General features: G+C 39.0%; 1 protein-coding gene across 1 annotated transcript in view; it reads left to right on the forward strand.

The window, feature by feature from the left end:
• The window catches only part of rpa1.S (replication protein A1 S homeolog), a 33,800-nt gene that overhangs the window by 5,578 nt on the left and 14,148 nt on the right, over window positions 1–14,074 (forward strand). The window contains exons 5-8 of the mRNA XM_041583312.1: window positions 1,375–1,463; window positions 5,877–5,957; window positions 9,443–9,566; window positions 11,553–11,655. Coding sequence (XP_041439246.1) covers window positions 1,375–1,463; window positions 5,877–5,957; window positions 9,443–9,566; window positions 11,553–11,655 — 397 coding nt within the window. The remainder of the gene's footprint in view (window positions 1–1,374; window positions 1,464–5,876; window positions 5,958–9,442; window positions 9,567–11,552; window positions 11,656–14,074) is intronic.

The raw sequence follows: 14,074 nt of genomic DNA on the forward strand, positions 1-14,074 counted from the left end.
AAAGTATTTAAGGTATTTTGTCCGTCACAGAGTGTAGGGACGCACCGAATCCACTATTTTGGATTCGGCCGAATCCATCGCAAAAGATTCGACTGAATCTGAATCCTAATTTGCATATGTCAATTAGGGGTGTGAAGGGGAAACATTTTTTTACTTCCTTGTTTTGTCACAAGTCACATGATCTCTCTCCCGCCCCTAATTTGCATATGCAAATTAGGATTTGGTCTGGCCGGGAAGAAGGATTCGGTCAAATCCGTCTGAAAAAGGCTGAATCCTGGCTGAATTCCCGAACCGAATCCTGGATTTGGTGCATCCCTAACAGAGAGTTAGATTTTGTAAAGGAGACAAATCACCCCTTGTGCCATGTGCTTTGTGGCCCATATTTGCATTTCAGATTAAAATATGATGTTTAGAATGTAATGGTTAATTATTGAAATAGAGGAGAGAGCTCAAATGCATATGCCTCTGTCCAGACCTATAGACTAAAATCTTTTTTTTATATAAGATGGTTGCAAGAAAAATAATATTTGGAAGTGATAGACAAGCAAGCTAAAAGCATTAAATACAAATAAATCACTGAATTTATAGTATTGCTTTTCTTCTAATGCTTAGCTAACACACTAAAGGCAGCCATGCATTGACCAAATGTTAGTAGGCATCTATGTTTATAGATATACGTATATTTGTTATGTTTATGTTGAAGGATTTGTACACACTCCCCACAAAAATGTAATCCTTGAACAGCCTTTTTGAAATCTTTAGATAACTGCCACTCTGGTTGTTAAAAGGTAACAACCTTAGTTTGCAGCATCCCCTTAACCACTTAGAAATTGTTCTCCTCCTCTAACCCATTGAGCCCCTCTCTCAGGAATTTGCTTTGGCTTTTGTGAGCATGCTCCATTCTTCTCAGCTCAGATTACTAAACACACCCTCCAGTCTAACAGCCAATGAAGAGATAGCATTGCTGCTTCCCCTAGAAACTCTAGCTGTCTGGTCCGTTCTTTTTTCCTAACCACCTCTCCTGAGCTCAGCTTTACCATTACAGTGCTGAACCTCAGCAGAACTTTTTATCAAAGTATGTTGTGCCTGTGTAACCTGCATTCTGCATTGTATGACCTTTACAGCCTACATGTCTCAATATTACTGATGATGTGTCAGAGGGAAAATGTCCGCCGGGTGGAAGCTTCTATTTGTTTTAGGAAAATGTGATTGCTCCGGCAAATAGAGGGGGTATATGCAGTACAAATTATGTGACTTGGGTGGGGAAGATATGCAACATGTATACATGGTAGGAAAATGTAGGCTTTACATGTCCTTTAAGTGTGGGGAGAAATTAACATGTATTCCCATATTTTACTTTACCTTGTTCTCTAGGAGAGTTATCATTGTGATGGAGATGGAGATTCTGAAATCTGCTGATTTGGTTAAGGAAAAGATTGGCACTCCGCAGCCCTACAACGAGGGTACGTGTATGAAATATGACTATTTCCACTTCCGATTGTTCCCGTTTTAACATGTTGTTTCCAGATAAATATGTGCTACAAATGTTGGCACATTACTCTTTTAAAATTGCGAATGAAAGCAGAAAATTCAGGTGAAATATGAATTTGTCAAAAAACAGAGGTATAAGATCCATTATCCAGAAACCCACTATTCAGGAAGCTCCGACTCACAGAAAGGCTGTCTCCCATAGACTCTATTTTATTAAAATAATCCAAATGATAAATTTCCTTTTTCTTTTTAATAATAAAACATTTACTTGTACTTGATCCAAACTAAGATATAATTAATTCTTATTGGAAGTATGACTATGAAGATTTTCATTCATCCAGGTCATAGTATATCTATACTAGATATTCTTATTGGAAGCAAAACCAGCCTATTGGGTTTATTTAATGTTTACTTGATTTCCTAGTAGACTTAGGGTATGAAGATCCAAATTACGGAAAGATCAGTTATCCAGAAAACACCAGGTCCAGAGCGTTCTGGATAACCCCTCCAATACCTGTATCTGAATATTACTTATGAATTGTAAGTTAAATTAGCTTGGGTAGCAAGCAAGTCATCTCTGCATACAGTAGTAGCAACTTCCGTGTTGTGGTTAACAAAAAAATCAGTGTAATGCACAGTAGGTTAAATAAACTTTTAAGGGCAGATTTATCAGTGTGTGTGATTAAGGCTTGGCACAGATCACTCACTTTATTCATTCATATTGACATTTTGTCAATTTCCCAGCTGCCCCCAGTCATGTGACTTGTGCTCTGTTAAACTTCAGTCACTCTTTTCTGCTGTACTGCAAGTTGGACTGATATCACCCCCAGCAGCCTAACAACAGAACAATGGGAAGGTAACCAGATAGTAGCTCTCTAACACAAGATAACAGCTGCCTGATTGATCTAAGAACAGCACTCAATAGTAAAATCCAGGTCCCACTGAGACACATTCAGTTACATTGAGTAGGAGAAACAACAGGCTGCCAGAAAGCAGTTCCATCCTAAAGTGCTGGCTCTTTCTAAAAGTACATGACCAGGCAAAATGAGCTGAGATGCACCTACACACCAATATTACAACTAAATACACTTGCTGCTTCAGGAATGACATTTTATATTGTACAGTGAATTATTTGCAGTGTAAACAGTGTCATTTAGAAATAAAAATGACATCATAAAAATCATGACAGAATCCCTTTAACTATTGCTCTAAGCTATAAAAAATGACTGTGGGAAGCTTGCAAAAATATACTCCAAGGTTGCATTTTATAATAGAGAATCAAGTTCATGACACTGGTGCAAATGTAAGACTATTCTAATGATCTTGTGTTTAAGAATGACTACAAGCTACACTTCAGTCTGGTTTATGAGTCCAGTGATATGAGCCATGAAAGCTTACATTACTTGAATGCCACCATGAGTAAAGTAGTAGGAAATTACTAAACCGATGTTGCACATAATAACTGTGGGCAAAATATACATGTAATTGATCTCCTATGCTTATATTCCTTATGTGCAAACACCAAAAAAAGTAATTTTCTGAAAGTAGTTATTTAGTTATTAAATTGGAGCTATCACAAAAATATAAAATATACTGACATAAGAAATGTTCTCAATACAATCAATAGAAAGTTCTGTACTGCTCCTGAAATAATCAAGTTTATTGTCACTATTCCTCTCTCAGCAGATGTGAGAAGATGTATTAGAGGTCACTCTATTAAACTCACCAGACATCATGTCTCTCTACATGCAGGATTTGTGCAAAAGGCAGTTATTTTGTTAGATTGTGTTTGTACTGGAATCAGTTATTTGAGTGAGCTCTAATACATCTGCTAGGCAAAAGGAGCCCCCCTATAAGATATATTGGATCTAACTGTTCATGAATATCTGATACCCAACTGCTGCATGAAGAGAGAATGAAGAGAAACAGATGCTGAGAGAGGGATAGTGAATATAAACTTGATTATTCCAGAAACAGTACAGAATATTTAAAGGGATACTGTCATGGGCAAAAAATTTTTTTTCAAAATGAATCAGTTAATAGTGCTGCTCCAGCAGAATTCTGCACTGAAATCCATTTCTCAAAAGAGCAAACAGATTTTTTTATATTCAATTTTGAAATCTGACATGGGGCTAGACATTTTGTCAATTTCCCAGCTGCCCCTGGTCATGTGACTTTGCCTGCACTTTAGGAGAGAAATGCTTTCTGGCAGGCTGCTGTTTTTCCTTCTCAATGTAACTGAATGTGTCTCAGTGGGACATGGGTTTTTACTATTGAGTGTTGTTCTTAGATCTACCAGGCAGCTGTTATCTTGTGTTAGGGAGCTGTTATCTGGTTACCTTCCCATTGTTCTGTTGTTTGGCTGCTGGGGGGAAAGGGAAGGGGGTGATATCACTCCAACTTGCAGTACAGCAGTAAAAAGTGACTGAAGTTTATCAGAGCACAAGTCACATGACTGGGCACACCTGGGAAAATGACAATATATCTAGCCCGATGTCAGATTTCAAAATTAAATATAATAAAATCTGTTTGCTCTTTTGAGAAATGGATTTCAGTGCAGAATTCTGCTGGAGCAGCACTATTAACTGATTCATTTTGAAAAAAATTTTTTTCCCATGCACAAAGTTTCTTATTTCAGTATGATAAAGTTTATATTAAATTTTCTTTTTCCCTATAGTTCCCCTGTAAGCCCCAAACATGCCTGATAAACCCTATTCGGAGGCAGTGTTGTGTGCATAATGGAGGCAAATTTGGTTGTATAAAAAACAGATATACTGCCATATATTTAATGGCAGACCATTGTAGTCATTGGGTGGGACTGATACTCTTGTGCTCAGCTCTGGTTTGAACCGAGGGCACATCTATTTTTCTTAGTGTTGGTCTTTGTCTCAGTAAGGGTTAAAATCCAAATATTTGTAATCTCTTGCAAGACATCAGTAGTAATCTGCGTTTAGCAAAAATTGCATTTGAATTTCCTTTATGGATTTAGAAAAAGGATTTATCTTCATGTCGGCACCATGAAACCAAAACAATATTTAGCAATAGAGCTTGCACTTTGCAGGCCTTTAGTTGTGACTCCACTGCCTCCTGTTCAGAAAAATGATTAGGCCCATTAACCTCATTTACACATTTGATAGAATTGTCACATTCGTGCTGAGTTTTATTTGGTTAGCGCTCCGTATTCCTGCAACTGTTCTTGGCGGTTGAACGAATGAGATTATTTATTGATTTTGAAGCCCACGATAACTCGTCTGCGATTGTGCTCTCTGCATATTGCTACATCTGTTATTCACATCTGCTCCCTTGTTTTACACAAATGTATCGTTTGAAGTTGTTACCTTTCAAAGAGAATGTGACTTAGTAGTAGTAGTACATTTTAGGATGCTTAAAGGGCACCTATCACAGCCAAAATCAAACACATATTAACAATCTGACCAGTACAACCTAAACACTTAGAACACTTGAGAAAGGGCACCAGTAGCCCGAAACATGTTGTGTTAAGCAGTGTGAATAATAAATAATTATCAGCAGTTAACCTGCGGGTGAGTGTCCTCCTTTCGTTCATCGAAAAAGTGGATCATTTTGGATGTCTGGCATATCCGTGTGAAAGGATTGATGCATTCCACAAAGACACCATTACTAGGCTGGGCTGGAATCTTCACAGTTGTATACAGTACAACCTAAACACTTTTCACAAACTACATATATAGTTTTTTGGAAACTAACATTAAAAAAAGGCTTTAGTTCCTGACATTTTTATGCAATCCTTTTGTTCAACCCACTGAATTAAAGCTGAAAGTCTGCAGTTCAACTGCATCTGAGTTATTTTATTTAAAATTCATTGTGGTCATTTACAGAACTAAAATTAGAAAAAAAAGTTGTCTCTGTCCAAAGATTTATGGGCCTAACTGTCTCCAATCCAGCAGAGTTTTACTGCCTGGGTGCTGTCATATATAGTGCAGATAGTCGTGTTCCAAGGAATGACGCATGTCTTGAGAAAGGTCCAGACTGGACCGAAACGTTGACAAATAAACTTCACTTTGCTTGATCTCATTATGAAGTCCTGGAGTGCGTCATTCCTTGGAAAACGAATATATATATATATATATATATATATATATATATATATATATATATATATATCATATTTTATATGAAGTATCCAAATCATTTTGCAAAGCAGTTGTGTTAACTAAGGCCATAATCTAATTTCTAAATAGTACTGTATAGCGTTAAGTTTTACTCACTAGTTTGTAACTTCTAATTATTGCTGTAAGGTTAGCCATGCTGGAAGTTAATTTCAGGAATGTATATTTGCTACAGCAGAAATAATTGTTAACATCTGCCATCTGTTATCATTTAACAAAGAGTTGATTGTTATTCAGGGCAAGGGCCACCACAGCCTGCAGCACCCGCATCTGCTCCTGCTCCAGCCCCCCCACCTAGCAAACCCCAGAACAATTCAGGTGAGTCTTTATGTAAGTGTTGATGGCTGGGGATAATGTATTTGTTTTTTTCTGTAAAATGAACTGTACAATTTCTACTAGCTTTGGTGAAAATTTCCTGCCTGGCATTTTTTTAGCTGAACGAATGCATCAAGTATCCAGAGCTTTGCATACGGGGGCAAGAAGCTCTAGTGTAGACAGTTCCGGTCTGATTTCTATCGTGGTGTCTGGAAGGAATTTTTCCTCCTGCTGCATATGAGAGGCACATATAATATAAATATAAATATATATATATATATATATATATATATATATATATATATATATATATATATTTCGTACACATACATATATTGTACATACTTACATACATAAAAGGTTGAACTTGATGTATGTCTTTATTTTTTTAAGTTAACTTACATTTTTTTATCAAGCCATCACTTGTGCATGCAACGCTTCAGCCCTCATTGAGGCCTTTATCAAGGATAAAGTTCTAGTGATAAAATAACAATTTATATACCCATACTATTGTATGTCTTTTTCTGTAATTAGCCTGTGATTACTTGGCACCCTGCACAGCTTCCTTCCTTCATCTCAAATGGTGGCACTCTAAAACTAGGGTTGTGGCTAGCTCACTTCGTTGATAGTTTTACTTACTGATTATTATGAGCCAAAATGTTGAGTGTTAATGGAAATATCCATGATTAATCTGCGCATAGTGCTGTGCTAATCAATGGAGTGGAGCATATGTAAACATGGCAAGTTCTGCTTGTTCTTAGTACAAGTATGTGATCCATTACTTGAGCTCCAAAATACAGGAAGGCCATGAAGTACATTTGAAGGCTAAAGGGAAACTAACGTCTAAACTAGAATAATGCTAGAAATGCTGTATTTTGTATACTAAACATGAACTTACTGCACCACAAGCCTAATAAAACATGATTTGTGTTTTCAAAGTTGGCCACAGGGGGTCACCATCTTGTAACTTTGTTATACATCTTTGCAAGACTAAGACTGTGCACATGCTCAATGTGGTTATAAATTATTATAATTAAATTATTATACAGCAAGACTGATCAGAATATACAGACTGCACTGGGTCCTGTGTTGTCATGTCATTTAAAGTTGGTTTTAAAGTTTTTGTATTGTTTAATACAAACTTCCTCCAACTCTGCAGAGCCAGTGGCTGCAGCAAAATAATAATAATTCAAATTACAGAAAGAGCCCCCTCTTATACAGAAAAACCTTAGGTCCCAAGCACTTCAAATATTATTCAGATAATATTCTACGGTTTCCAATTAGGGATGCACAGAATCCAGGATTTGTTTTGGGATTCGGCCTTTTTCAGCAGGATTTGGCCGAATCTAATCTGAATCCTAATTTGCGTATGCAAATTAGGGGCAGGGAGGGAAATTGCGTGACTTTTTTTGTCACAAAACAAGGAAGTGAAAAATGTTTTCCCCTTCCCAACCCTAATTTGCATATGCAAATTAGGATTCGGTTTGGAGGAAACTTTCACGAAGGATTTGGGGGTTTGGCTGAATCCAAAATAGTGGATATTATATACCGTATATACTCGTGTATAAGCCGACCCGTGTATAAGCCGAAGTACCTAATTTTACCTCCAAAAACTGGGAAAACTTATTGACTCGCGTATAAGCCTAAGGTGAGAAATGCAGCAGCTACTGGTAAGTTTCAATAATCATGTCACGCCTCCACACACCATGCCTACTTACACATTTAGTACTGAGGCTGCTGTATTAAATATGAAAGGTGGGAGAGTACATGAGTACCGGTAATGTAAAATAAATACTTTTTTTTATACTATTCAAATATTTTGGCTCCTGGGTATTTTAGTCTTGTACATTAAACTTTGCAGTAGGCAAATTGTTAAAACAAAAACTACATTTCCCAACATACATTGGGAGATATTTAGCACATTAGGGCAAGGAAAAATTTCAGCTGGTTTCCAAGCAGCCAAAGGCCCAAAAAGTAGCCCAAATCCGTACCTTGGCTAGTTTGTGCTTTCAAAACCCGCCTGGGCTTTAAATTACTAGCCTAATTTGGCTGGAAAACAGACAACATGGCAACCCTGGGGTAAAATACCCAGCATGCCATGCCAGCCCCGTTAGTCTAACTTGCGCCCCTTGTGGTCAGTGCAGGTACTACAGGCAGCACATTACTGAGTCCCTCTAATTGCCCTGTTGCACAGTATCCAGCCACTGTCTGGAAACCCAGAAAAACAAGCCCGGGCTGCTCACGGATTACGGGGAATTTACCACTTTCAGGTCGAGCACCCCATCCTTCGCCTCCTGCAGCAGCGACACAAACTTACTAGTGAGCAGCCCAAGGCTCTTCTCGTGCCGGCTGGACGATCCCGCTGCTTCCGCCATGGTATCCACCGACCGCAACTTAACTCGGGGTGGGCCCTTAAGCCCGCCCCCCAACTCGGCAAGTGATAACGAGGAAACTCGGTGAGACACGCGGCCCGCCCCCCTCCCTGACTCTCTCCTCCTCCGACACCACTAGCAGCAGCACGCCTTGCAGGGAGCGCGCACCGCGGGCACACACACTCCCTAGCCTGGGAGTCAGGGGCGGCAGCCAGGCAGCAGTCAGCAAGAGAGGGAAGGCGCAGGCGCAGCCATCAGCACGGAAGAGGCACGCGCATCAAATAGGTAATTTTTTTTAACTGACCCGCGTATAAGCCGCGTATAAGCCGAGGCAGCATTTTTCAGCTTATTTTGGGAGCTGAAAAACTCGGCTTATACGCGAGTATATATGGTATATATATATATGTATATGTGTGTGTATGTATGTATTGTGTAGGAACGCTACATAAGGAATGCATCTTTATTGTCAGGGAATACATTTAAGGGTCAGGGCACACAAGCAGATTCAGGGAGATTAGTCGCCTTCCCGTCGGCTAAAATGAAAATTGCCGGCGGGAAGTCGCTTGAAATTGCCTCACGAATCTTTGCACGACTTCAGAAAATGAATCGCTCAGAGTGCTATTCCGCGGGCAATTTACATTTAAGCCGCCAGAAGGCAGGGGAGTAATTAGTCGTACAAAAAAAGAGGAGCTTTGTCGTTGGGCGACTTATCTCCCCGAATCTGCCTGTGTGCCCCGACCCTAAGTGTGGAAGCTTCTTGCCTCAGGCTGTGGTTAAACAACCACAGATTTACAGATTTCAAATTCCGTAAATTTGCCATAATTATCTGCATTGCAGACAGTCTTACTGTGTTTGTGAGTATGCCGTCTAATCTTTCTCTGCTAGGCCTCTGGATAGCTCTTCATTTTATCTGCATGATTCCTCTTGGGCCTTGTGGGTTATTTACTTATTTTTACTTCAATGTATTATGGAGTCTTAAAAGCTTATGCGGTTTCTGACTGGAGGGTTAGCAAGTGCACTCATGTTATATGTGCCTAATAGTTCTGCATCTTTAAATAGGCTGTTTTATTTTGTAATCATCCTTGAGAGTTTGCTATGGATTTTTTCTTCCCACAGCTCCTCCTCCTTCAATGAACAGAGGAACATCTAGATTGTTTGGAGGAGGAGGTATGTTGAACACACCTGGGGGATCTCAGACAAAGGTAGTGCCCATTGCAAGTCTCAATCCTTACCAGTCCAAGTAAGTCCCATTCTCCACAAGGATTACATTTTTAATTACAAAACATCTCTTTTGGGAAAAAAAAAGGAATGTATAAACATGTGAACTATGGAAATAACTCGTTCTTTCTTTGGCAATGTTTTGAATTCCTGTTGTATCTGTGTTAAAATTTCTGTAAAATACAGCCTGTGTGCTCACCATTAATTTGCACATACATTTACACAGGAGTTTCAAGTTAGAACTGTCATTGAAAAGAATCGACTGACAATTGCAATTGTTAGATATTGAAATATTGGAGTCATTCCCCTGAGTTTCATTTCATCCAATGAAAAATTATAATCAATGAAACATCACTCATTTGTGAGCTTGATTAACCCACGCTCATCAACAATGTAGTCCGCACTGAAGTGAGGTTAGAAAATAAGTTTTTTACACTGTTACTGCTTTTATTAAAGTAATATATCTTATATTGGGGCGGGGGGCTTCCTTTCCTAGCAGATGAATTTGTTGATGAGTTTGTTGTACAAACAAAATCTAACAAAATAATTGCCTTTTGCACAAATTCTGCATGTAGAGAGACATGATGTATCATACTGAAAATAGAAACTTTCTAAATACAATCAATTTCAAATTCAGTACGGTTTCTGAAATAATCAAGTTTATGTTCACTATTCCTCTCTCAGCATCTGTTTCTCTTCATTCTGTCTTCATGCAGCAGTTGGGTGTCAGATATTCACTGACAGATCCAATATATCTTATAGGGGAGCTCTTCCCTTTCCTAGCAGTTGTATAAAGGTGGACATAAACGAAAAGATCCGCTCATTTGGCAACATCGACAAATGAGCCGCTTTCCCCCATATGCCACTAACGGCATGGCTATATCGGGGGTAATCTGAACGTTCGGCCCTATGGCCGAACGACCGGATTATGATGCGCAATGGGCTCTGGCGGGAAGGTCGGGAAAAAATCAAACCTGTCTGATCGACCAAACGACTGATCTGACGGGACTCTCCACACAAGGTCTGAAAATCGCACGAATTGAGGATTCGTACGATAGGATCTTTGCATCTATGGCCACCTTTAGAGCTCACTCAAATAACTGATCCCACTGCAAACAAAATGTAACAAAATAACTGCCTTTTGCACAAATTCTGCATGTAGAGAGACATGATGTCTGGTGAGTTTAATAGAGTGACCTCTAATACATCTTCTAGGCAAAAGGAACCCCCCTATAAGATATATTGGATCTAACTGTCAGTGAATATGTGACACCCAACTGCTGCATGAAGAGAGAATGAAGAGAAACAGATGCTGAGAGAGGAACAGTGAACATAAACTTGATTATTTCAGAAACCGTACAGAATATTGAATTGATTGTATTAAGAAAGCTTCTTATTTCAGTATGAGGAAGCTTGAATTAAATTTTAATTTTTGCAATAGTTCTCCTTTAAATGACTTCCCTTTTTTGTTGGCAAATGAAAGTTTCATATTGCTGCTCATCCTTATTCTCTGTTCATTAGAATATGTTTTTTGCAGTTAAACACGTGACCCACCCCGACCATTCCTTTCCCAGCACAAACATTAAATTAGGAGCCATTATCATTAGACAATTTGCACAGTGGTTGTTTCAATGTGAACCTTGTCTGAGGTATTGGATTTTCTTTCCAAGGTGGCTGCTTGGCTATAATAGGGATCTTTTGCATTCTGCAGGCAATTGATTTGATTTGTTGGCTGTGCTTGAGTTTGTAAAAGCTTCCTGTGGTACAACACACTTACAACCTCTGTTTGGAAAGTGCTTGACTCTCGGCATTGACAGTATCTTGCCAGAAAGTAATTTCCTCAGCAGTCTTTCTCCTTTGTTTGCCTGTCTCGTTGCCCAAGCTCATTTGGAGTCGTGCCCTGTTCATAGAAATGAGAAAAAAGTGCAAATAAAAAGGGTCTATGCCCTGAATTAAGCACATTGTCATGTTGCTGCTGCTAAACACTTAACATTTCTGTCTCTTTAAGGTGGACTGTTCGTGCTAGAGTCACCAATAAAGGTCAGATCCGCACATGGAGCAACTCCCGAGGGGATGGGAAGCTGTTTTCAATTGAGATGGTGGATGAGAGCGTAAGCAGCCTGCGCTAATTTCTTTTACTCTCACACGGGATACGGATTGCTAGTGATTTAACATTTTTCATATTGTCGCTGCCATTTCAGAATCAGACTTGAAAGGTTATAAGCAGCAGTCAGTGATTTTCATGTAAATCAAACATATATTTGGGCCTCCAGTCATAATTTAAAAAAAAAAAATCCGAAGAAAATCCAGCGCAGAAAAGATTTTTTTCTTTGTAACGGGATAATTCTTTAAATAGTATTGTTTATTTCTCCTTTAATAGAAAGCGACTTGTAATGTAGTTAAAACCTTCATTTGCAAAACTGTAGTTATAGAGAGTGTTTCTTATTATTGAACCCTGCTGATGATAAATAAGTATTGTGGTTCTTTTGATGCTGCAATAATGCATGTTTGCATGCTTTCTGATCAACCTCATGACTACATCTAACCTTCATACATGTACCTGTATATAATGCAAACTAAACAAATTATTTAACCAGCATGTGCTACGTTTAAAGGCATTCCGTATAAGCTCACTGCTGTAAACGTGAGAAACACCAGAGAACTTCAGGCTGGCACAAGGCTGGACCCACGAAATAGTGAAGCCGGAGAAAGGTTGTAAAAGAGTTAAAAAAAAAAAGCTTACATTTATTTTTCATAAATAAGAAACAGGCCTGACGCGTTTCGGGTCTACCAAGGACACTTACGCATATGAGTAAGTGTCCTTGGTAGACACGAAACGCGTCAGGCCTGTTTTTTAACTCTTTTACAACCTGTCTCCGGCTTCACTATTTCGTGGCTCCCAGCTTGTGCCAGCCTCTTTTGAAGTTCTGTATATAATGCAGTTAAGCCTTTTTCTTCCTAATATAGTCAATAGGGTCTCCTGAGATCCCAGGTCTGTCCAAAGCCCCCTGCAGATTAATGGACTTCTCAGTACTCTCTCAGCATTGCTATATCATCAGTGTCCCAAGTGTTGATTGCTATTTGTTTAAACCCAAGTTATGCTACAGCATTTTAAAGGAAAACTATACCCCTCGAACAATGTAGGTCTTGATAAAAATATATTGCATACAACAGTTGTATATGTAAAACCCCTCTTCATGTAAATAAACCATTTTCATAATATACTTATAATAGTAGTAGTGAGTGCCATTGAGTAATTCTAAATAGAAAATTCCATTTTAAAAAAATAACAGCCGCCCCTGGGATCGTAGAATTCACGGTGCACACAAACCATACATGTTAGGTCACATGAGCCAATTAACAGAGAGTTCTGTCTTTTGCTTCCACATTTCTTCCTCGAACAGTTAGAGCTGCAGTATTTCTAGTCAGGTGATCTCTTCCTGTTACAGTTAGAGCTGCAGTATTTCTGGTCAGGTGATGTCTTCCTGTTAGTTAGAGCTGCAGTATTTCTAGTCAGCTGATCTCTTCCTGTTACAGTTAGAGCTGCAGTATTTCTGGTCAGGTGATGTCTTCCTGTTACAGTTAGAGTTGCAGTATTTCTGGTCAGGTGATCTCTTCCTGTTACAGTTAGAGCTGCAGTATTTCTGGTCAGGTGATCTCTTCCTGTTACAGTTAGAGCTGCAGTATTACTGGTCAGGTGATCTCTTCCTGTTACAGTTAGAGCTGCTGTATTTCTGGTCAGGTGATCTCTTCCTGTTACAGTTAGAGCTGCAGTATTTCTGGTCAGGTGATCTCTTCCTGTTACAGTTAGAGCTGTAGTATTTCTGGTCAGGTGATCTCTGAGGCAGCACACAGACCATCACAAAATTGTGGTTCAAGGCAAGAGATGTAAAAGGGCAATATTTACTTAAATATATATTCCTGTTTGGTAACATTCTTTAATATGACACTTAGTTTGATATAAACTATATTTTGCTTAAGTATTAATTTCGGGGGTATAGTTTTCCTTTAACTGTCCTAGTCGGACTAGAATTTTTGACGCAGGGAGAGGATTGGTAGATGCGACTCGTTGCCGCATTTCCAAAGCTGCCTGCAAATGTTCCCCTGCTACAGAGCTGCACTGCTATCTTTTGTTATTGCCCTTCTACCCTCCTTAATTATTTGAGTTGGGCAGGACTAGTCATTCTTTCTATTCTCGATCACTTGCAAAAGAACACAGTGACTTAAATGTTTTTCTGTGCAGATGTTGTTTCTCTGATGCAAGAACAAAAAATCTGTTCTCAAATAATTAGCTCTCCTTGCCCAGGGTAACGAGGGGGTGGACGAGTCATCTGGGAGTCTGGGCAGCGAATGCAAATGGTGACATTTTTCTCATCAATTAGGTGCAAACTATTTCATAGCCCACTCATCACGGGCTGTCTTAAACTAATTAGAAAATCATCTACATTGCCATTAACCAGACAGAATATCTTCATACATAAGCCACAAGTGTGTGTAAATACATATTATATGGACGTTCTGTTATACCAG

Source organism: Xenopus laevis, chromosome 2S (assembly GCF_017654675.1).
Source record: "Xenopus laevis strain J_2021 chromosome 2S, Xenopus_laevis_v10.1, whole genome shotgun sequence".
Classification (NCBI taxonomy): domain Eukaryota; kingdom Metazoa; phylum Chordata; class Amphibia; order Anura; family Pipidae; genus Xenopus; species Xenopus laevis.